General features: G+C 42.9%; 1 protein-coding gene across 1 annotated transcript in view; it reads right to left on the bottom strand.

Moving 5' to 3' along the window:
• Positions 1–7,582: 7,582 nt before the first annotated feature.
• The window catches only part of LOC117055316, a 39,532-nt gene continuing 22,224 nt past the window's right edge, over positions 7,583–24,890 (bottom strand). Inside the window, exons 6-12 of the mRNA XM_033164785.1 lie at positions 19,847–19,927; positions 13,724–13,846; positions 12,699–12,791; positions 11,086–11,146; positions 10,472–10,584; positions 9,936–10,043; positions 7,583–7,915 (exon numbers count right to left, since the gene is read on the bottom strand). Coding sequence (XP_033020676.1) covers positions 7,727–7,915; positions 9,936–10,043; positions 10,472–10,584; positions 11,086–11,146; positions 12,699–12,791; positions 13,724–13,846; positions 19,847–19,927 — 768 coding nt within the window. The 3' untranslated portion in view covers positions 7,583–7,726. The remainder of the gene's footprint in view (positions 7,916–9,935; positions 10,044–10,471; positions 10,585–11,085; positions 11,147–12,698; positions 12,792–13,723; positions 13,847–19,846; positions 19,928–24,890) is intronic.

Raw genomic sequence — 24,890 nt, 5'->3', positions numbered from 1 at the left:
ATGCAGTGCGCACACACCATTTGAATGGGAAGGCCCATCAACTTTGTGGAGGCGCAGGCCCCTCAAATATTTTATTGTGGGGGCCGAAGCCACCACAGCCCCTAAGAGTTGGCTCCTATGTCTCCTGATGTTACATCTAATGGCTTCTGTAACAAGGTGACCCAGAGGTTTTTGAGCCCACAGCTTGACGAACCACATTCTTTCTGCGGCTGCCCTGTTGAAGCCACTTACTGTACACTAGGATTCCATTACAAGAAGTGGGGATTTCCCCGTAAGGGAGAGAACGAAGCTAAGAAATAAGCAAAGGGAAATGTGTATCTTAGCAAAGAGTTGAAAGCGAGAGACTGCTCCCTAGCATGTGAAAGAGGGCAGAGAAAGAGACTGAGAGATCGTACACTGGAAGGTATTGGCACCATTCCAAAACCTGGTGCCTGTGTGAGCTGATGTCAGCTGCAGTTGAAACCATCTGGGCAGCACCAGCTTGGGGAAGAGGTTGCAAGGGAAGGTGTTTGGCCTCAGGACTCTTCTCCACCCATGCCTTCTTCCTACCTTGCAGTTTGTCTCTGGAGAAATAGCATTAGCAGATGGATATACTTCCCCACATAAAAAAATCATTGCTCTTGTAACGGAACAAGGTAGAATTGGTTATGGCTGATGCAAGTCTGTTGCTTCTTGGGTCCTCAATAGGCTAGGTCCAGAGCTTTTTCCCAAGGGGGTACTCACGGGTACACAGTACTGGCACCTCTTTTGTTGTTGCTGTTAAGAAGTGTGGCACTTAGTGTTAACAACTTCATGGTGACTACTGGCACCTATTTTTCTAGAAAAAAAGCACTGGTTGGGCCAAATAAATTTTTTAGATTTTTAAGATGTCACAAGTCTTGTCATTATTTTAAAATGTGTTTGCCTTATTGTAAGGGATTGCTCCCCCCTTTAGATGTTGCTCATGAGAAACGACAGGCTCTCCGGTAAGCTAAAACTATTTATTTTCATAATGTAGTTACAGAGTCTCTGGAGTACGTCTGGTCAGTTACTTTCAGTTTCTCGGAGTGGCAGACTCTGTCTTGCCCGCCAACACAGCCAACGGCTGGGCACTTGGAAATGACGTCTGCGTCGCCTCCCCCCCCCCCCCCATCGTCTCCTCCTCCTGTCTGAGACTGACTGCTCTTGGTCTTTGCCCTGCCCTCCTATAGCCTGGCACCTCTCCCTCTTCCGGTGACAATTCCTGACGGGGGCTTGAGCTAGGAGATGAATCAGTGGATATTATCGGTGGCTGCTCTCTGTAACCCAGCGACCCCCCTTCTCTGGAGGAAACACTATCTTGCTCCTCTCTCTCTCCCTGTTCCTCCCGAGTAGCCCCTCTTTCCCTGACACTTATTGTTTTACATTATTTCATTGAACAATTGATAGACACCAGGGCCAGCTATATCTATAATGTAAGCCTAGGGCATTCCACTATTCTTATGAGGCAAAAGGCATTCACCTGGCCTGAACAAAAAGTTCATTTAAAAAGCAAGTAGGTGGTAGAGGCCGTCACAAAACACAATCTTTGACTTTAACCAGAGTGAATGAGGAAAGAATTTTCAAGATGGCTTCTAAAATAAAATGTGTTGGCAGATCTTTATCCCCCTGAGGCTTGTTGAATGCTTGAAGCAGCCTTCCTCAACCTGCAGGTGTTTTGGACAACGGTTTTAATCATTCTTATATAATCTCTAACAGGCACTGTCTGTTTCCTTATGTTCTGGTTTAGATCACTGAGATCGTCTGATGGGGCACTTCTGGTGATTCCTGATTCCCATGGAGTTTGTTTGGCCTTTACTAGGGACTGAGACTTTCGTGTGTCAGCCCTGCTCTGTGGAACTCCTTGCGAGTAGAAACTTGGCAATTTTCATTCCTGCCGCCTTTTGGATGTCTTCTAAAAATGATTTTAGTCAGACCTTTGCCATGGGAATTTCTTTTCACTAACCAGTATTGATGTTTTACCTGATGTGTTTTAATTGACATTTTTCTTCTCTTTATTGTAATTTTGTTTGCTGTATTCCACCTTCTGTCCTGCTATGGAAGTGTAGTCTATAAATATTTTAATAAATACACAATTGACAATGCTGGCTGTGGCTGATGGGAATTCTAATTCAAAACACCTGCAAGGCACCAGATTGGGGAAAACTTTCCTACGTTTAGGAAGGGGGTAGCAATTTGGGTGGGGGGGGAGAGTTTGAGAATACCGGTAGCTTGTTCTCCATCTCCAAGGACAATCCTTTTCAGATCAGAGATTTATATTTATTCCCAGCAGACAGGGACTAATATCAAGAACTACTTCACATTTATTTTGAAAGTTCAAACTCATGTTCCATTCGTGTGAGCCTAGTTGGTAAGCAGGCTTCTTTCAGTCCACACTTGAAGCAGTAATGCAGAACAAGTAAAATTCTGTAGTGATTTTCTTGAAACAACATAATGAAATAACTTGAACATCTCAGCAAGTTCTTTTCTCCAACTCAGCTGAACCCTTCTGCTTTTAAATGCTTTTCTATATATTTTTAGTTTAATCTCCACTCCTGAGTTTCCTGCTTTGTTGAACTCCTGGCACTTATCTTAACTGTCCCTGGAACTGTTGCATTTGCTGTTTTTAAAAATGTGGGGAAAATAACGTTTATTACTTTGTACATTAGAAACAGGCATATTTCAGTGGATTTCTTTTCTTTCAGTGTTGTGTGGTTTGCAATTTCACATGGAGGCTCTCATCTCTGCTATACATTCTGTGCTTAGAACAATTTCTGTCATTTTAGCAAAATGGGTACAGGGCATATTTTCCTAACAAGCTTCATTAATTCATCAGCCAAAAGCATATTCCACGTACAATAACAAACACAATGTAATTCTGAGAGAAAAATGGCAAAACTGGTAATGAAATAGACAGGACAGCAAGAAAGGTCATTGATAACATTGGGAGGTAATGAATGTTCTGTTCTTAGTTTACCTTGCTTGAAATAATGTATCAGATTCTCTGTTAGACTGCTAAAGGTGTTTGACTGTTATGCCCTGGAAGGGATGGTGATTGGACAGATCAGTCTCTATCACTTTTGCACATCTCCATCAATCCTATCTGCCCTCTGCTGTTTTTCATCCAAAAATTAAGAATGAAAATTAGCATATTTTCTCACAATATACGCAGTTCTAAATCCCCCCCCCCCCCGGCTCTAAAGTAAGTATTTTAATATATATTTACTGCTTTATTGAACTAAGAACTGAAACACAAAATTTGGAGAAGTGCAAAATGCAAAGCATAGCTATGTTGTGATGTGCACTTTAGTGTGGGATATGGTGGCATAAGTTAGTTCTCACTGGAATTCAGAAAGATTTGCTACAGGTTAAGAGTTTCAGGTGGTAGGTAAGAGGGCAGGCATTGTTGCCTGGATGCATCTCACCAGAGGAGAGGGCTTGGTCATGATGGTTAGTTGAGGGGAAAGACCTGTCCATGAAGACTGGTTCTTTTTCTCTCATATTAATTCCAGCCTGGGAGAACTCTGGCCAGCTGTTTCTCCTCTCACCTTTTGGAGGCGTGATAAGGTGGCACAGTGCCATAACAGGAGGGAAGAAGACAGTTGTAGTCTAAGCCGGGGCCAGATCCATGAAAGGATCCTGAGTATTCAGAGTGGGCAATGTAGGAGTGAGGACTGGGTAAAACTGGCACAGTAGAACTGAAGAGCTGGGCAAAGGGCAACAAGTTAGAGAGAATGAAAACAAGGCGCGGAGCCAAGGAGCTCTGTAATTTTACTGCACAAACTGCCACCAGGAAGAGGAAGTATGTGTAGAAGCTGGAAAGAGCAAATTTTATATGTTCAAAGTAAATAAATAACTTTAGCTAACTATATTTGTTTTTAAACTTTCATTTATCGGTGCTTGAATCATCATTTTATGTATATTCGCTTTTTAATTGGTTTGTGGATTTTAGCTATATGTTATCTACAGTTTTATTGGTACTCTGCAGTGTTCTTTGATCAAGCAGCTTATCAATCTTATGAATAAATCTTGAAAATGGACCTTCTTAGTAAGTGATCATACAGAGAATATGTCAGCAACATGCTTTGTGGTGGGAAGTAGAATTTTTAAAAAATGTAACAACCAGTATCTTTACCTGCTGTATGTTTTGACTATCATTTCATTTACTTTTAGTTCTATCCAATAATGGCATTCATAAGTTATTTCCTTATTTCCTCACTTAAGAAAATCTTCTAGTTCCAAATCTTAACAATTGACTTCCCCCACCCTCTCTCCTTCAGTTTTATATCCATTATTCTACTTTAATAACATCCTTTCTCGAAAAATTTTATTCACTTAATACAATTCGAACCTTAAACCACAATCTTAATAACAATTCTTTGGGTCTTAACAAATTGCTCTTATATTAAATCTAAATTATTCTTCTTCCCTTAAACTGTTGCTAATATCAAAAAGTTTCAGCATATCCCTTTTCTTATTGAAAATTAAAATAAAGCTTACAGTCTTAACCTTCCGATTTCAGATTACCATAACAAAGCATTTATATTTTATACTTAGTAAAGTTCACCCTATCCCCCCTCTGTCTAGTGTCCTTCTCCGTCTTTCACCGGAACCGCTCCTCGGATTGTCCTTTTTTCTTATACGTCCACAGGGCCAGACCAGCCAGACACCGTCCCCAACCATCTTTGCATCGAGCATCAGGATACACTGTTCATCTCTCGGCTTCTCCCATTCAATGCTGCATTCTTCTATTTGTAAATATCTTAATTTCTTGACCATCGCTCCCGAGCTCACACCTCGGGGGCTGGATATAACGTTCCTTGCCGTTCTCGAGCTGCCACCACCGAGAAACGCTCCTTTTTCCAGGGATCGCCATGCCAACTCACTCAATTTCTCAAACAACTCCTTCAACTCTTTGCCCAGACATTCTTCCATAGTGTCAAGTATCTGGAAGGTCTCCTCTGTGGGAAATATATTTTCCTTCAAACCCCCACTCAAAACCTTCAATTTCCGATTAATCAATTCCAGTTCCAGTAAAATAATCCTTTCTTCATCAGTTAGTTCAGAGTCCAAAACAATTTCAAAAACATAGCCCAGCATGGTGAGGATGGGCATAGGTATCAAATTTCAGTTTCTATTTCAATGTAACAGTACTCAGTACTTTTCCACTTCGGTTCAGAGCTTTCGCGGCCATTTTCTCTGAAACCGGGATGCAAAGACTAAAACTTCAAAAGGAATATTTTCCATCCTCTTCCTCCCCCAAGGGAGATCTCTAAAGTCTCACTCCTCAAAAAGTCTTAACAATGTACCATTCATAGCCAACAGCATCACTATCTGTTATTTTTCTCAGTCAGAAGGGAGACCAGGCGGTCTGCCTTTGTCGCACCTCCAGGGTCGTTAAGTCGTTAAGTCTTTGAACCTCAGCAGTTAATCCAATTAATGTACTTACGACCCTCAGCTTCTTTTCCTTTCATCTCTCTCAGGTAGAACGTCTCGCTCACCACGGCCGGTTCTCGCCGCTTTTCCGCCGGTTGGGGCATTTCCCCTAATGGCCCAGCCTCCGCATTCCCTTCACCCCCACTCCCCCTTTACAGGGGGAGCGAGGGAAGGGCGCGTTAGCTTAGCGGGCCCGCCGGGGAGCCGAGGTCACGGGACGCTCTTCCCACGTGCCTCACCGGAGCCCCGCGTAGCGGTGGCAGGGCTCCAATCATTCTGCGTATTTAGCAGAATGAGCTGCAGCTCTCACTCCACACAGGAGGAAAAGGGTTCAAAAACTCATTTCTGCTTTTGATTAGCCACAGCTTGCTATGTTATTTGGGGCTGGAACAGTGGTTATATTGATTATTAAAAGTTTATGCAAACTCAGTCAGTAGAGCAAGAGACTCTTAATCTTTGTGTCATGAGTTCAAGCCTCATATGGGGCAAACGATTCCTGCATTGCAGGGGTTGGCCCTCAGTCCCGCCCATCTCAACAATTCTATGATTCTAAGCTGGATTTAGTAACAGTGGTTTGAAGTTGCCTAGTTTGGAACAAACCACAGTTAATATTAGCTACAGTTCGCAGGCCCGTGACAACTGATGGCTAAGGAAAGTAGGGCAGAGAGGTGAATATGTGAACCTGAGGTTCACGGTAGCTCACTAAAGCAGAGCTGACCCCTTTTTGGACCAAGGGCTGTACTGAACCGTACCCAACCCTCTGGGCGGCACATGTCAAGGGGTCATGGCCACAGAGCAAACATGGCTGTAGCCAAGGAGGTTTTTAAAAATGGACACATTTTGGAGGGCTTTGGGGGTCACAAAAAACTTTTGGAATCACAACCTCACTGTGGGGTACCTGTGGAACCAGACAGATTTTTAAAAAATGGACAAATGTGGGGGTTGGGGTTGGAGGACAACAAATATATTTTGGTACCACAGTGTCACAGTAGGGGACCTTGTGAGTGCTGTCAGTAAAACTAAACAAGTTTTATTTTTATCTTTAAAAGGAAAAAGATGAGGTAAATGTTCTGTAAATGTTTGTACTACACTAGGATATTTCATATTGTTATCAGCGACAAACCTGCTCAAAGCTCAGTAAGTCAAGGTACCTAGATATCTATAGGCTGACAGGGGCCTATATATTCAGTTTCCTTACTGTGAACAGATATATGATTGTACGAACAGCAGCAAATTGCAGCACTCAGATAAGACTGGTTAGAGAATTCAACAACTTGGGGACAAATCAAAAACCTCCCCCCTCCCATTTGAGAAACATAAAGAAGGCATATCAAAAAGAAATAGAATAGCATTTAATATAAGTCTGTATATCTCTCTGTATAGAACAGTGAAGTAGGTTTTCTGAGATATTTTGAACAGGATAATTTTCCTGTGCAAATTAGGCTAATTTGCATAGGGTACTTTGCATTGCAAATTTTTCAGTTGTTAAACTGCTCTGGGGATTGTAGTTATGTAGGGCAGTGTTCCCCAATCTTGGGCCTCCGGCTGTTTTTGGACTACAGCTCCCATCATCCCTAGCTAGCAAGGCCAGTGGTCAGGGATGATGGGAGTTGTAGGCCAAAAACAGCTGGAGGCCCAAGGTTCGGGAACACTGATGTGGGGAATAGGCGCTTCTTCACAGTTCTCAGCACCTTAACAAACTACAGTGCCCAGGATTCTCTGGGAGAAGCACTGATCGTTAAAGTGACAAAATAGTGCTTCAAATGCACAGGAAGAGTAAAGTCACTGAATCTAACTTAGTCATGCGTAGTAGTTTCATTGGGTCCACTCTCACAGAGCTGGCCCACCGATGAGGGAGGAGGAAGCACCTCCTTCAGGCAGTAGAAGCGCAAGAGAAGGCGCCCTGCCTGCCCCCCCGCCCCGCCCCGCTTCTGCAGCAAGAGGGAGGTGTTCCAGCACGTGACATAGCTGCTCATCTTCCCACCCCCAGGGCAGAGAAGACAAGTGGCAACGCTTTGAGGAATGCTCTGGCTCTCACCCGGTTCATGGAGATGGTGGGGGAGCAGCACATTCATGTTTCGTTTGAGGGCAGATCCACACCAAACATTTAAAGCACATGACTCCCTCCAACGAATCCTAGGAACTGTAGGGTGTTGTTAAGGGTGTTGGGAATTGTAGCTCCATGAGGGTAAACTATAAGAGACAGTATAAACTAGATCCTAGTCCATTTAGGGATAGAAGCATCAGTCCATAGCTGGTCTGTGTCTTAACTAAGCAAATATATCTTCACTAGCTAATATACAGCAGACTCTGTCAACAACGTATCTGTAATTTGAGAGTTACACCAATGTCCATTTTGCAGAAGTTCACTGATCTCTGTCTCCCGTTTGTGTAAAGACCCTTTGACCAGCTCCAAGGTGGCTTTCACTTCCAACAGAAGTTTCTTTTGTGGCAAACCATTATGCGCTTCCTCCATCTCCACCTGAGGGAGAGGAACAAATCTTGATCACCATCTCAGACAATTGAAGTACTGACAATGTGTTACAAAGCATCTAAATTACCAAGACAGGCCAAAACTACACTGAACCCTTAGAAGGAAATGAAATAAACCACACACTATTGTAATCTGGCGACTGGCATGAGTCTGACCAAACTGCGGGAGGCAGTGGAGGACAGGGGTGCCTGGTGTGCTCTGGTCCATGGGGTCACGAAGAGTCGGACACGACTGAATGACTGAACAACAACAACATTGTAATCTGAAGTAGCTGTTCTTTGACTGCACTCTCAGGACTTTCCCAGATTTTCAGGTGTACAGTGCAATAAATAAAGAGTTGGAGCTTATTATTTGTGTGAAATCCAAATATATTCCTGCCTGGAAGAAAGTACTTCTGTTTTAAGGATGCCACATTTTCCTTGTATTCACACAGCAATAGATTATCCTTGCCTAAATCTGAGTCCTGAGTCTGGAATGTGGCTGCCTGACTACAGTCAAGATCTCTGCATAGTGCCACCAACATCACTGATTAGGCACAGCACAGATCCCCAGCCAAACCCCATGATGGGACCCAAATATCCATTGCTTGGCCTGAAAAGAGGAGACTCGTATCAATACCCTGAGCCTATTTGTCCCAAGACAAATTCTGGAGAAGCCACCCTCCTGCTCTCCCAAATCTGTTTCATTCCTGGTAAAAAAAAAAAAAAGGTAAAGGACCCCTGGACGGTTAAGTCCAGTGCAAGGCGACTATGGGGTTGCTGTGCTCATCTCACTTTCAGGCTGAGGGAGCAGCATTTGTTCACAGACAGCTTTCTGGGTCATGCGGCCAGCAGGACTAAACCGCTTCTGGTGCAACGGAACACCGTTCCGGAAACCAGAGCGCACGGAAACGCCATTTACCTTCCTGCCACAGTGGTAGCTATTTATCTAGTTGCACAGGTATGCTTTCGAACTGCTAGGTTGGCAGTAGATGGGACAGAGCAATGGGAGCTCACCCCGTCGCAGGGAATCGAACCATCAACCTTCTGATCAGCAAGCCCAAGAGGCTCAGTGGTTTAGACCACAGCGCCACCCGCTCTTGTGCAGATATGATCTGCAGCAACAGGTGTGGGGAAATGGGTCCCGACTACTCAAACCAGTGCACTGACACCAACTTGTGGGGGCCCTGGGGGCCCAGGCACCCACAAGAAATCATTGTGTATGCTCAGCACCCATTTTGTGAGGTCTGGGACATGACTTCCAGGTCCCATCTGAGGCTTCAGGGGACCTTGGAAGTGGTGTCCTAGGCCTCGCAGAGCCTCCAGTGCCACTTCTGGTTCCTCATGAGGAACTGGAAGTTACATCAGAGACCGCATGGGGCCTAGGATACCACTTTCAAGGCCCTACAAGGCCTCGGATGGGACCTCTGATTCCTCATGAGGTCCTGGAGTTCCCATCTGAGGTCTCGCGGGGCCTTGAAAGTACATGTTACATCAGCGCTGCTGGGCACCCATGATCTGTGGCCCAAGTCGGCGCCTCTGAACCAGTGCATCCAGAAGTGGCTTTCTGGATCACTCACAGCAATAGGCTTCATGTGAGTGGTGGTCCTGGCATCACTCTGCTCTTCCATGAATCTAAAGTAAGATGACTCAGAAACCCTGCAGGCTGCCCTGTTCATGGGAGAAGGGCACCCATGACACTCCTCCACGCTGCAGAGCTTATCACTGGGACCAGAATCTCTTTGGTTAATGAGACCAAAATCTTTTTGCTGTGATGCTTGAGCTGGACTTGCTTTTTTCAGATTTTACCCATGACACTGCAGTTTTAACTCCCATATGAATCCCATTTATGAGGTTGAGCACTCCAATGTGCTGTACTTCACCGAGCAGATATGAGGTCCAGGCTCTTGAAACAACAAGAGCAACAGAAGGGACCAGCAGCAAGTTTATTACTCCTGCACCAACCATATTGCCATGCATGTCTGTGATTTAATATGTTCTTGCAAAAGGAAAGTGGATGGAAGGCTTACCACAACAGAGGTAGACCTTTGAGCAGGTTCTGTAGTCTCTGACTCCTGTGTTGTGACATCAGACTTTTCCCCTCCCGCATTATGGTCTGTGATTCCTTTTTCTGTTACCTGAAAGAAACTTGCTTTTTTGTACATTCCAGTTTAATCACACCCGTTTTGCAACCAAAAGAACATTTCCATTTACTGCAAGTATAACTGTTGGCACTGCAGAATGGAATTTTGCTGAGCATCTGCTGTTTTTCTCCCCTGATTTCAATCCGATTTGGGTGAGCAAAACAGAAAGTGAGCTTGGTGAAGTTTGCAAAATGAATCCATAATAGGATGGTGGTCCAATCAGTCCACATTAAACTCATATATTTTAGAACACTCCCAAATCATCTGGAATTGAGTTTTGCTACTAGAGAAAACACCCTTACTCATCTCTCTGCCAGCTAAGTGGTTTTTAAATGGATCAAACAGGTAAAAGGAATTTATTTTCAAAACAGAAAAACTGACCATTTATTCAATTTCATCATCTGCAACACAAAGAAGTTTACCTCATCCGATATAATTAATGCCCTTCGTTGATCACAGGGTAAGTCCATTTGAAAATCTACAATTTTCTCCACTTTTTCAAGGTTTACTCTACTCCTCTGAAGTTCTTCAATAGCTGGGGGGGGGTGTGAATAGGAGAATGTAACAACAACAAAGATAACTTCTAAAGGAAAAAAACCCCAGTTCTAACAAAAGAATTGTAATAATAATTCTGAATAATTATCCGGAGTTGTACACTTACTTGCCTTTAGCTTCTATCATAGCAAATAGAACTATGATCCAACACCAATCACACAAATAGCAAGTGGTATATTGTCTGGTTTGGGCTTTGCAATGCATACAAGCATGTGAAAGACAGCATTTTCTTTTGGGGCTGCAGCATAGTTTGCTTGCTCTGGTATTACCCAGGACTTCTAAAACATGATAAATGAAACCTTGTGCTTTGGACATTGGAGGAGTCCTTTTGTCAACTCTATTTTTCAATTATGACATGATTAAAAGTCCACAGAGAGACTTCCCCTTGAGCAAGAGACATTAGTTTGGAGCAAAGAAGAAACAAAGGGTACGTTGTCTATAATTCATTCAAGTAGTGATGCTTTTGAAGGGAAACACTTACTTAAGGCGTGCTGGTTATGCAGGCAGTCTAGCTTTTGAGTTGTGCTCGTGAGCAGCCAAGCCTGCAAAAGATCATAACTCTTCAATTTTCAATTCTTTTGCAGATCAATAGAAGAATGTCTCATACTGTATATATTGTGGTTTGTTTATTTATTATTAAAATATTTATATATTTTTCTTCATTCCACAGTTAAATAGTTTACAAAATATAGAACAATGGTGGTGTGTGTGTGTGTGTGTGTGTGGTGTGTGTAACACACTGAAAACCAATACAAGAAAACACCATGGAAAAATAGAACAACATATTACTAAAGGTTAGTTTTAAAACCAGGAAGTTCTAGTTCTGATGTAACCTGCTCTGAAGCTGCAGGGCAGGATAGACTTTAATAAAAATCACTATAATAAATAGTGCTTTGCGAATAATACACACTTTAAGTGAGGAGAGCAATGCTTTGTGCTTCTCCTGCAGAGCACCAGAGAATGGTGATGGCTGCTAGGCTGAAGATCAAACATTGGCCCTTCAGGCGCATGGACCTGCCTATTTATAGTACGTGTCACTTTCACAGGTATTTATTCATTAATTTGTTCTGACGGAAATTCCAAATTAAACTCTGTTTGTTTGTTTGTTTGTTTTTTTTTTTTTAAAAAAACCTTAATGGAAATTCACATATTTGAACATATTTTTCACAAAATATGCATTTTTGGTAAGCATTTAATCAAAAAATGCCAACTTGCCCAGACACCCCCTCCCGCTATTGGCATTGACTGCTGTATTCCTGGTAAGCTTCTCTTGCCAGCTCAATACATTCTTTTTTTATTTACCTGAGCTTATGGTGGACCTCGTTAGCCTGCTCTGATGTTGTAAAGGTAAAGGTAAAGGAACCCCTGACCATTAGGTCCAGTCACAGATGACTCTGGGGTTACAACGCTCATCTCACTTTACTGGCCGTGGGAGCCGGTGTACAGCTTCCAGGTCATGTGGCCAGCATGACTAAGCCACTTCTGGCGAACCAGAGCAGTGCACGGAAACGCCGTTTACCTTCCCGCCGGAGCGGTCCCTATTTATCTACTTGCACTTTGATGTGCTTTCGAACTGCTAGGTGGGCAGGAGCTGGGACCAAGCAACGGGAGCTCACCCAGTTGAGGGGATTCGAACCGCCGACCTTCTGATCGGCAAGCCCTAGGCTCTGTGATTTAACCCACAGCGCCACCTGCATCCCTCTCTGATGTTGTAGGATTGCATTTTACCATGATTCATCTGTTATCTATTGCTTCAGTGCAACGGGTATATTGTGCAGCCATCTCAGATTAACTAGGTATATTTAGGTATGCATGCTTCCCATGGGTCAGTTCCACTGTGACGAGGAAAGTGTTAGATTTGGCAGGGATCAATGTATTTATTCACCTGATCCTCAGAGCAGAGAGAACATGACTTTGGTTGAAATCAGATAATGCAATGCCAGTGGACTAATCTAAGGACCATTAATTTAATTTACAGGTCCAAATTACATAATCTATGGGTGCAGACATCTGTTTAAATTTGCTAGTCAAAAAAGGAGAAAACTTCAGATGGGGTTTTTAAAGTCAAATTCCTCCAAACTACTTCTGAGTTACCTTTTCATCACCCCATTTTTCCTTTTGCAGTGTGATCTGATTTGCCAGCTCTTCTTTCTCTTGTCTCAGTATTCTATTTTCTTCCTTCAGTTTCTGGGTGTATAATTATACAGAAATGAGACTATTATCCTAACCAGAGGGGCAAAGAGAGAAACCTGCTTGCTTGCTCTAATTGCTACAGCAATCATACTGTAGAAATGGAACCTATAGCAAAACGTTGCAGTATACCTGGAGGAACCTGAGGTCCAACTCTGAGGGCCTTCTGCTGGTTCCCTCACTGCGAAAAGTGAAGTTACAGGGACCCAGGCAGAGGGCCTTCTTGGCAATAGCACCCTCTCTGTGGAATACCCTCCCATCAGATGTCAAAGAGAAAAAGATCTACACAGTTTATAGAAGACACCTGGAGGCAGCCCTGTATTGGGAAGGTTCAAGCATTTGATGTTTTATTATGTTTTTGTATTCTGCTGGAAGCCATCCAGAATAATAATAATAATAATAATAATAACAACAACAACAACAACAACAACAACAACAATAACAGATTGAATAATAGCTTCTCCAGCCACCCCATTCAGTTTCCCCTCCTCTCCCAACGTTTTCTGTCTCCCTCTCCCAGCAATAGCCAGTCAACATTCCATGACCACAGAGCACAATCTGGCTTCATTGGGCTGTTCCCCCCCCCCCCGGTTTCTTTCTAAAGATTTTTTGCACATCTGCAAACATTGGGACACAAATCCACACCTGTGAAGTTGTGATGGTGGCAAACCTCACAGGAACTTCACGGCACATAAGAAATGAAAATATTTTTTGTGCAAAGTAGCTTACCTTTTACTTCTTTAATAAGGAGACTAGTAGATCAGCAATCTGCAATTGCACATTTGTACTTTATTTATAAACTTAAAGGGCAAATGTGGAATTGCAGATTGCTGATCTACTAGTCCTGAATATTGTTCATATAGCCTCATGAAGTTTTAGGGGGAAAGTTGTATCCCATCCATTCAAGGTGACAGTATTTTCCTTTTTACCTTTGTTGTGTCTTGCCAGTATTGGTTTTTCTTGTCTACTGTCTCTTGATAGGCCTCCAGCTGAGCTCGCAAGTTCTTCATTTTGTTGCTATATTGATTTTTCAGAGCCATCATAGCTTGTTCCTATCCAAAATATTATGATTAAGAGAATAAGCTAGCTTTAAAGGCAACTAAAAGAGGAGTGGCAGGTATGAACCAAAACCTTTGAATCATGGTTCATGGTACCTCTCCACCTTTCTTTCTTTCTTTGTTAGTTTTCTTTACTCGGATAAAGCGCTAGGGCATTGACTTCAGCTTTGAGCAAATGCTAACAGGAGTTCATTGGTATCTGGATTTTTCTGTACTCAGCATAAAGACACTTGATAGCCTCTAATTGCTATCTAATTGCTAATTGTTTGGATATAATGCTGAAGTTTAGCAGCCAAGCCATGGTTTAGCATTACAACAAGGAGCCTCAGAGAGCTCTGGTCTTGCATGCTGCTCAATCCACTCTTCATTTCTAGTGGCCATGAGGAGGAGATCAGAAGGCTCTGTTTCTATTTTAGACTAACTAAAATTTAGAGTACCATCTGAATCCTAAACTATTGCTGGTCTTAACTATGGCTGATTCGAACAAGCAAACTTCATTAAATAAACCCTAGTTTAATGGAGCAGGGAAGGAGAGATGCACAAGCTACTCTGTGGGTTGTTCTCATAACAGCATTACGTTCAAACCAGTCCAATGAATTGGACAAGAGGGCAAAACAATGATCACTATTTTACAACATTTTCATAATTAATCATTTCAAGAATAATTAAAACAAAGAGTTGAACTGTCAATGAAAAAATGACAGGAATAAAGCTAGCCTACATCTTAGAATGAGGGTGTGATATAGAGGACCAATGATGAAACAGTTATATGTGTTGACAAGGAGTCAACACAGAACAATTGTGTGAAGGAAGAATTGTGTTTGGCTCAACAGCTGATAAGATTTCTATGGCATCAATTTCAAATGGCAACTATGAACAAGTTTGCATATAAAAGGTAAAAAAGGGTAAAGGACGATTAAGTCTAGTCAAAGGCGACTATGGGATTGCAGCGCTCATCTTACTTTTCAGGCCAAGGGAGCCGGCATTTCTCCGCAGAAAACTTTCCAGGTCATGTGGGCAGCAAGACTAAATTGCTACTGGTGCATGGAGGACCATGACGAGTGCCAAAATGCACAGAAACGTTGTTGACCTTCCCGCCACAGCAGTAAGTCAAACTATGGCTTAGTGTGATCACACAAATGTGTGGGCTCCCAGAAGGGAACTCACAACCACTTTGCCTCTCCCATCTCAAGCTAAGCTAAGGTTTTGTTGGGAATTTGAGGTGAGATACCCACAAGGAGGAAGTTGTCCTAGTTCCAGTCAACACAAAGAAGCAGAGTAAGGTCCAAAATACTGCTGCAGAAGGTAAGGCTCAGTAAAACTGTTCTGGGTGTAGAAACATACATACAGCTTGTAGGCTTTTGCAAATACAGAGATATACAAGTACGAAGTATCTCTGTTGCTTCAGCAATTCAATACGTAACACTGACTCTGATTCACAGACAGACTCATTCACTCACTGACCTCAGACAGACCAACAAGACTGACTAATGAGCTGGCATGCCTTAATCACATATATAGTTGGCACTGGGCCATTGCTGTAGCAACTGGCTTGGCTGAACAGGCACTTGTTGTATTAGCTCATCCATGGGCTTTTTAATGCTTCTGAAAGAAATCAATCCCTTCCCTAATTTTAGTTACTCCAACAGGTTTAGTTTAGCATGTTGCCCAGATACTGGATCATGGTTAAGGTCTCTCCTCATCAACCTCATCAACCTTGGCTACAGTCTGTGGTTAGTGAGGAGAGAACTTAACCATGGCTTTGGGTTCAATAGAGCCATTTCCATTCTGCTGCAGTTTGTCTTCTGACAAAAGAAAAGTTATTAGTGATGTGCCAGAATTTATGAGTGGGTGTCACTGTTAACATAAAATTTGCGGGAAGAAAACAACAGCAGCAGCAAATGCTGGATTAATTTCTGTTCTAGACATGAGACAAATACGCAAATCCTGGCAATTTCTGCTCCCATGCCTGTTTTCATAGAAATACTCTGACATCCCTATGGTTGTCCAACCTAGTTTCTGCCAGGTTCTAAAGGATCTCTGAATGGTATGGATCAAGAGACATAACTTATTTTCCTCCTCAAAAGACTCTCTCTCCCTCTTTCTGGTTATTTGCTTGGGCCAGGACCTCTGTACTCCACTGATACCACACAGCTAAGTGACAGAAATGTAAAAGGACATCTAAATTTGCTTTGCACTTAACACAAGGCAGTTTAATCCTTGCAACTGCTCTGATTTACACACCTAAAACACCACCAGAGGGAGCTACCATCTAATACAAAAACTGTTTTAAACACTATGCCATGTAAATTGCACTTAGCATTCAACTGGGTGTTGGAAGATAGCAAATATAGCATTTTATACAGAATAAATGCAGATTCATATAGTGGAGACTGGTCCACTAGGGGGAATGGGGCACTGACCCACCAGCCTAATTAATCAAGTATAGTGTCCAGATCAAGGGAAGTCACATTCTGCCTTAGTCAGACCACAGCTGGAATACTGTGTCCAATTCTGGGCACCACAATTTAAGAAGGATGTTGACAAGCTGGAAGGTGTGCAGAGGAGGGCAACCAAGATGATCAAGGGCCTGAAAACCAAGCCTAATAAGAAATGGTGGAAGAAGCTGGGTGTGTTTAGCCTGGAAAAGAGGAGACTGAGAGGAGATATGATAGCCACCTTCAAATATCTTAAGGGCTGTCACATGGCGGAGGGAGCATGCTTGCTTTCTCCTGCTATGAAGGGTAGGACTCGAATCAATGGCTTGAAGTTGCAAGAAAGGAGATTCTGACTAAACATTTGAAAAAAAATTCTGACAGTAAGAGCTGTTCAGCAGTGGAACAAACTCCCATGAGAGCTGGTGGACTCTCCTTCCTTGGAGGCTTTTAAACATCTGTCCTGGGTGCTTTAGCTGAGATACCTACATTGCAGGGGGTTGGACTAGATGACCCTTGGGTACCTTCCAACTCTAAGATTCTATAATTCTATTATTGTAGGCCAAAGTAAAGAATTCCATCTGTTCATCCAACACATATTTAAACCACTTGAGTTCCCCCAAAGAATCCTAAAAACTGTAGTTTCTCCATTACAGAACCACAATTTTCAGCACCTTCAACAAACTAAGGTTCCCAGGAAGTTTTGAGGGAAGCCATGTGTTTCAGCATGTGCTAGATGTGCTTTAAATGCACGGAGCTGCCCAAAGTTCAACTGGATGCATTCTTTTACCTTCCCAACTGCGTGAAACATAAATGGCAAATACACCCAGAAACCAGGCTATGTGTTGTTCTCTGTGGGCTGAACAATGACTCCGCTTTCAAACCATGACATTTCATTGTGCATAAATTCCTTCTGTTCCTGGGAAATCTACTCAGGTGTAGATCAACTGTGTGTGCATCATTGGGTATGAAGTGAGCACAGGTGATGAAACAGGTGTGGTGTCATGAATGGACAGAGAATAGGGCAGTATAAGTTGTGATTATTCCTTTCTTTCCTATTCTGCACCATTGTTTACTTCCTAGAATATTTATTGAAGAATAGACAAATACAACTGTAAATCTAGTGTTCATTGTCACACTTTCATAATAAAACTGACTTTGCACAAATTTAAAAAAGGAAGCAAGACCATTGTAGAAAGTTAGCTACACCTATGCCAAATTCAACAAGCTAAAACCCATTTTTCTACAGGCTACGGGATGTCCATCTCTGCATATAATTTAGTTTAAAATCTCCTTAATCTTAGGGTGGCCATTTTGCATCATAAAAAATAAAATGAAAAATGGGAGAAGGAAAGGGAAAGAAAACTCCAAGCCACATTTGGATAAAAATTTCAAATTCTAGTTTATATGTAAAGATGTGCACTTGGGAAATAATTACATATAATTAAATTGGGAAATAATTACATATAATTGGGAAATAAAAATAATTACATAAAATTGGGAAATAATAAAAATAATTACATAAAATTGGGAAATAATTACATATAATTAAATAACAGTACAAAACATCTCACCAAAGTGGGGGCCTGTATGCCTGCTCAGTCTGTCCAACAACAAACCTAGGTTACGTACAGCTCAAGCATAAACCACAACAAATGTAACCTGCTGAAAATATTGCACATAATATCTAATTTTATCTCCACACCGGGGTGAACAATATGGTAAAATACAGTGATACTCAGGATTGAGCCAAGATGGCGACGAGGAGTGTAGCTTAACCAGCCTCGCCGCCCGTAATCAAGACTTTAAACTGTTTCTAAGCCCTCCAGGAATCCTTTTTTATACTTTTATAGTTTTAATGACCTACTGACTGTCTTATCATCCCACTACAGTCTTTGTTTTTGCCTCCCTAATTGCCGACATTGCTTTATTGGTTCATCGTCCTGTGGCCGACGCCGTACCACTGATTAAGCTGCTCTGCTCTGCAGCGAATGTTCGAAGAAGAACTAATTGGGGAGAAAGACTTACAGAAGCCTCCGCACTGTCAAAGGTGAGAAAGCCGGATCGTAGGCGTAAACTGGTGGAGAGATACTCTTTAATAAGACAACCAACAGTATCACGGCCAAAGCCTTAAAACTGTAAATCTGAAATAAAGAGACCCCAGCAATTGCTACCAACTATTTACTCTCTGTTCCCCACCCTCCACCCCCTATCCAAGATGGTCCTCACCAGAAAGCACTGTAAGGATATGGGAATTGTGTTAACATCGCCCCAGGATGAGAAGGGGCCCCAAAGGAGGCAAAGTAAAATCACCAATTATTTCTCCCACAAAGAAGGGGACAAGAGCGCCCAGAGTGAGCTCACTTTAAAAGAAGTCACCCCCTCAGCACTGGATTGGTCAATCCAATGCAAAGACCTACAAACTGAACATGAAAGCACAAGCTATTCTATGAGCTTGGTACAGGAACTTGCACTAGCCGAGAACAACATGACAAGTAACTTGTTCAATATTAAGGACATTAAACCTCAAAATCACCGCAAAAACCCAGGAAAACCCACCAAGGACACCAAGGACACCAAGGACACTGGCCCATAGTGAGTGCTGATAGTACGGAAGAGCAGGGTGACCAGTTGCAGAACCAGGTACAACAGATTTGCACAGACCTTCTCAATATTAAAAACTTTTTAGCAGTAACAAATGGGTTACTCCTGACGCTTGTGGACAATTTTAAACAGATAGATAGAGCACCAGATCACGTCCCTGAGGTAGATGCTAGAACCCATACATTATGCAATGTCAAACCAAGCAAGAGAAGACCCAAAATGAAGAAAAGTAAAAATATCAAAAACATAAAGCGGTCCAGAAGAACCCAACACATTAGCAAAAAACAGTGGCAGAAACTCTTTAACTTACTACCATCCTCCTCCTTACCCGTAACAAAAAAATCCAAGGTACAAGGCATCAAAGAGTGATACTCAACAACTCTGTCACATGAATACATATAAAGATTATAACAAATATACAAAAAATGCGCATTGGGTTCCCTTTTGTATATTTGTTATAATCTTTATATGTATTCATGTGACAGAGTTGTTGAGTATCACTGTATTTTACCATATTGTTCACCCCGGTGTGGAGATAAAATTAGATATTATATGCAATATTTTCAGCAGGTTACGTTTGTTGTGGTTTATGCTCAGTCTGTCCAGGCACTAAGTGTTTATGGGCAACTTCAAGACTCCTCCTTGCCCTTCTTATGGTTCTTGATCTTTCATCTGGACTTGGATCTGACAGAGGACTGTCTTCTGTAAAGCAGAATAGTAGCTACCCTTGCAATCATAAACAAGTCTACTCAGAAGTAAGTCCTATTGAGGTAAGTGCATGTAGGATTTCCATCTGAACAAATAAATTATCTCTACCTCCCCCCACACTACCCACTTTGATGCACCATGTGTTAGTGCAACAAAAGTAGAACGTGGTTTGCTTAGCCCTGTTTGTTCTCACAGTAAATGGAAAAACTGGACTCCTGGAGTTTATTTGCAACTTTAGAAAAATCACCTGGTTTTCTCTTCCTACATGCTCCAGCTCTTTGATTGCCTTCATGTATCCAATTTTCATCTGATGCATGTCTTTAGCAATCTGAAGGGGGGGGGGGAACACACATCATCAACAACAAAAAGAAGCAGCAGCAGATTGGAACATTTTATTCATCCCTCCCAATAACCAGCACTTACTGCAAACTAATAAACACAGTACAGTAGACAGATGCAAAGGAGGGCAGCCTCTTGCACCTTTAACAGTTGTGTGGTCAAGGATATTTCAGCAGGGATAGTAGTTTGCATGACAAGCTGTACCTAGGAAACCCCCACGCCTCTAACTAACAAGTATTAAAGGTGGAAAACCCTGCCCTCTTTTTCATCTGTCAGTGCTAACAATGAGTGTGTTATGGACAAACCTCCATTTAAATTTTGACAGTAGTATAAGAGAAGCAATGTATTAATAAAGCTAAAGCAGTAAAACCAATCTGTAAGATCAGAATAATGATTCTGTTTTAGCATGCCATATAATTTAGGGTATTTTATAATACTGTCCTTTTCTGGGACAGTGTCTGATTTTTAAGGTTTTGAAATATGCATTTCATTCTTCGATGTTAAAAAACAGTAATGGTTTTAACAAGCAGCTGTTGTAAGCAAAAGCTGATCATGTGTCAGTTTATTCAGAAATCAGATTCCACCAAATTAATTGAGATTGATTATTATATACAGGTATATGTGTGCAGGAATGCAGCCTTAATACAACCTGTCCAAACCTTGGACAGGTAATTATAGAATCATAGAGTTGGAAGAGACCACAAGGGCCATCCAGTCCAACCCCCTGCCAAGCAGGAAACACCATCAAAGCATTCCTGACAGATGGCTGTCAAGCCTCCGCTTAAAAGACCTCCAAAGAAGGAGACTCCACCACACTCCTTGGCAGCAAATTCCACTGTCAAACAGCTCTTACTGTCAGGAAGTTCTTCCTAATGTATAGGTGGAATCTTCTTTCTTGTAGTTTGAATCCATTGCCCCGTGTCCGCTTCTCTGGAGCAGCAGAAAACAACCTTTCTCCCTCCTCTATATGACATCCTTTTATATATTTGAACATGGCTATCATATCACCCCTTAACCTTCTCTTCTCCAGGCTAAACATACCCAGCTCCCTAAGCCGTTCCTCACAAGGCGTCGTTTCCAGGCCTTTGACCATTTTGGTTGCCCTCCTCTGGACATGTTCCATCTTGTCAGTATCCTTCTTGAACTGTGGTGCCCAGAACTGGGCACAATAAAGCGGTGCCTCGCTAGACGAATGCCTCGCTTGACGAAAAACTCGCTAGACGAAGGCATTCGTCTAGCGGAAGGCAGCCCCGCAAGACGAAAAAGTCTATGGGGCTGCCTCGCAAGACGAAAATTTTTCGTCTTTTTTTTTTGTCTAGCGAAAACGCAGCTTGCATTGCCGCTTCGCTAGACGAAAAACCCGCTAGACGAAAATTTTCGCAGGACGAATTATTTTCGTCTAGCGGGGCACCACTGTATTCCAGGTGAGGTCTGACCAGAGCGGAATACAGTGGTACTATTACTTCCCTTGATCTAGATGCTATACTCCTATGGATGCAGCCCAGAATTGCATTGGCTTTTTTAGCTGCTGCATCACACTGTTGACTCATGTCAAGTTTACCAAGACTCCTAGATCCTTTTCACATGTACTGCTCTCAAGCCAGGTGTCACCCATCCTGTATTTGTGCCTTTCATTTTTTTTTGCCCAAGTGTAGTACTTTACATTTCTTCTTGTTAAAATTCATCTTGTTTGCTTTGGCCCAGTTGTCTAATCTGTTAAGGTCATTTTGAAGTGTGATCCTGTCCTCTGGGGTATTAGCCACCCCTCCCAATTTGGTGTCATCTGCAAACTTGATCAGGATGCCCTCAAGCCCATCATCCAAGTCATTGATAAAGATGTTGAATAAGACTGGGCCCAAGACAGAACCCTGTGGCACCCCACTAGTCACTTCTCTCCAGGATGAAGGGGAGCCGTTAATGAGTACCCTTTGGGTTCAGTCAGCCAGCCAGTTACAAATCCACTGAATGGTAGCATTGTCTAGCCCACATTTTACCAGCTTCTTTACAAGAATATCATGGGGCACCTTGTCAAAGGCCTTGCTGAAATAAAGACAGGCTACATCCACAGCGTTCATCTACCAGGCTTGTAATTCTGTCAAAAAATGAGATCAGATTGGTCTGACATGACTTATTTTTCAGAAACCCATGCTGAGTTTTAGTGATCACAGCGTTCCTTTCTAGGTGCTCACAGACCGTTTGCTTAATGACCTCTAGAATCTTTCCTAGCATTGATGTCAGGCTGACTGGGCGGTAATTGTTTGGGTCCTCTCTTTCCCCCCTTTTGAAAATAGGGACAAATTTGCCCTCCTCCAGTCTGCTGGCGCTTTGCCTGTTCTCCAGGAATTCTCAAAGATTACTGCCAGTGGTTCTGAAATCACCTCTGCCAGTTCTTTTAATACTCTTGGATGTAGTTCATCTGGCCCTGGAGACATCTAAACTAGCCAAGGATTCTTGTATTACCTCCTTACTTATTCTGGGCTGTGTTTCCCCTGCTGAATCATCTGCTCCATATTCTTCAGGTTGGGCATTGTTTTCTTTTTTGGAGAAGACTGAGGCAAAGAAAGCATTGAGGAGTTCTGCCCTTTCCCTGTCTCCTGTTTGCATTTCACCATCTTCTCCTCTAAGTGACCCCACTGTTTCATTGTTCTTCCTTTTGCTACGGACATACCCATAAAAGCCCCTTTTATTGCTTTTAACCTCTCTAGCAAGCCTGAGTTCATTCTGTGCTTTAGCTTTTCTGACTTTGTCTCTACACGTGCTGGCTATTTGTTTGAATTCCTCTCTGGTGATTTCCCACTTTTCCCATTTTTTTTGTACATATCCCTTTTAAATCTTAAATCAATTAAAAGTACTTTAGATAGCCACCCTGGCTTCTTTAGGCACCTTCCATGTTTTCGTCCCATTGGTACGGCTTGAAGTTGTGCTTTTAATATCTCCCTTTTAACAAACTCCCATCCATCATGAGCTCCCTTCCCTTTTAGTATTACTGACCATGGGATCACACCCAGCGTTTCCCTAATTTTTCTGAAGTCGGCTTTCTTAAAGTCTAGAATTTGAGTCTTAGTATGCTTGGTTGCTCCTTTCCGCTGTATAATAAACTCCAGAAGAGCATGATCACTCCCACCTAATGATCCTGCCACTTCTACCCCACTTACCAAGTCATCACTATTGGTTAAGACCAGATCTAAAATGGCTGATCCTCTTGTTGCTTGAAATCCCCCATTACTCTCTATGGGGCGGGGGGGGGGGAGGCAGCTCAGAGACCAGGGGTGGCAGCAGCAGCTGCATGGAGGACTCTCAAGGAGAGGGGAGAGGAGAGGAGGAGGAGGGAACACTCCACAAGGGAGGGTGTTTGAAAAAGGGTGCCAGCTCTGCAGGCAAGGGGTGACATAACACGGCTCCTGAGCCCCCCAGGTGTGACGCAGAAACAATGTAGTTGGTCAAGGGAGCCATGGACTCAAAAAAGGTTGAAAACCTCTGGTTTATGTGAATGTCAGGGTTTTACGTCTAGTCTTTAAAACAAATACTTTATACTGTATTTATGTTCTGTGTGTCATTGGTTTGTGTGGCCTTTGTATGCTAAATGACTGTTGTGACCTTTCTCTAGCCAGCGGCAGAGCATATGCCCGCGCTGCCCAGGGCGGGGGGCTCCTGAGGGGGGCGGGGTGTGGAGGGTGCCCTCCCACGCACCACAGTTCAGGGTAGGACAGGGTTGGGGAAGCTGCTGCTCACTTCCCTCCTGCTCTCCTCAGCCAGGTCAGACATGACCTGGCAACGGAGCTGCTGTGGCCGGGTGTGGGTCACCACAGCTAAGGAGGGCTGCTCTCTGCCACCGGGTCAGAAGAGCTGCTGCTGCTGGGTGTGAGGTGTGCTGCCCACTCGCCTGCCATTTTGTCACTCCCCTCAGTCATGACACCCGGGGCGGACAGCACCCCCCCTTCCTACGCCTCTGTCTCTAGCAGGCTCCTTCCCTGGACTATGATGACTTGCAGAGCAAAGTAGGCATCTAGCCAGGTAGTGGGAAAGAAGTGCTTACATTGATCCTAACCAGGGACATATTCTAATAAAAACTCGCTTTGAGAATATCCTAGGCCACACTACAATAAAAATGTGGTATGTTCCCAACTAGATGTAAACACCAAGCACACCTCAAGCATTTCCCACAAGCAGACCAAAGCAGGTGAACAGGCAGGCAGATATTTGATTTTGATTCTCACAAGCCTGTTAACGTATCAGTTCAACAGAAGCAGACACAAAACGAAATTGATTTGTGCAGCCCTACAATGGAGAATTGCTTGCTTCTTTCTCTTGAGTCTTAGCTTCAAGACCTGGGGAGCGTGGCTGACCAAGGTGGTGGAGCCATTTCACACCCAAAGCCCTGCTGCTCACACCGGCCAGGGCAGAATGTGCAGGAGGCCATTTTGTCCCCCCTTTTTTTGCTGCACTGGTTCTAAATTGGGCCCATCACCAGTAGCTGGATCAAGTGGGAAGAGAGGGGGGCTGGATTGTTCTCCTTTTCACCATTTTGGCATAGCTCTATATATACCTTTCTTTGGATGAAGTAGTACTCTACTGAGGTTACAGTTATTATCATATAAAAACTATGAGAAGTTTGCAGTTTATAGAATTATGAACTTTGCTGAGAAAAAAGAAAGCTTATTCATACAGATAACCTCAATCCACCCTCAATTCTTATGCAAACCAGAGTGCATGGTGCTATATTGTGAGTGCCCTGCCTGCTCCCTCTCTGCCTTGTTTACCTTGGAACGATGTTATGACAGAAGATGTCTCTTAGGGGATGAGCACACAAAGCCACTCTTTTCATCTGACCTCAGATGCCCTGATCTCAGGACAAATGTATTAGTTTGGATAAGCACGGTGTATTGGATGCAAGCGAGGCTTCCACCAGAGTAAACATTACAAATGAAACAAAAAATGCCTTGCCAAAGGAT

Source organism: Lacerta agilis, chromosome 11 (genome assembly GCF_009819535.1).
Source record: "Lacerta agilis isolate rLacAgi1 chromosome 11, rLacAgi1.pri, whole genome shotgun sequence".
Lineage (NCBI taxonomy): Eukaryota > Metazoa > Chordata > Lepidosauria > Squamata > Lacertidae > Lacerta > Lacerta agilis.
This window is presented reverse-complemented; position numbering and strand designations above follow the sequence as displayed.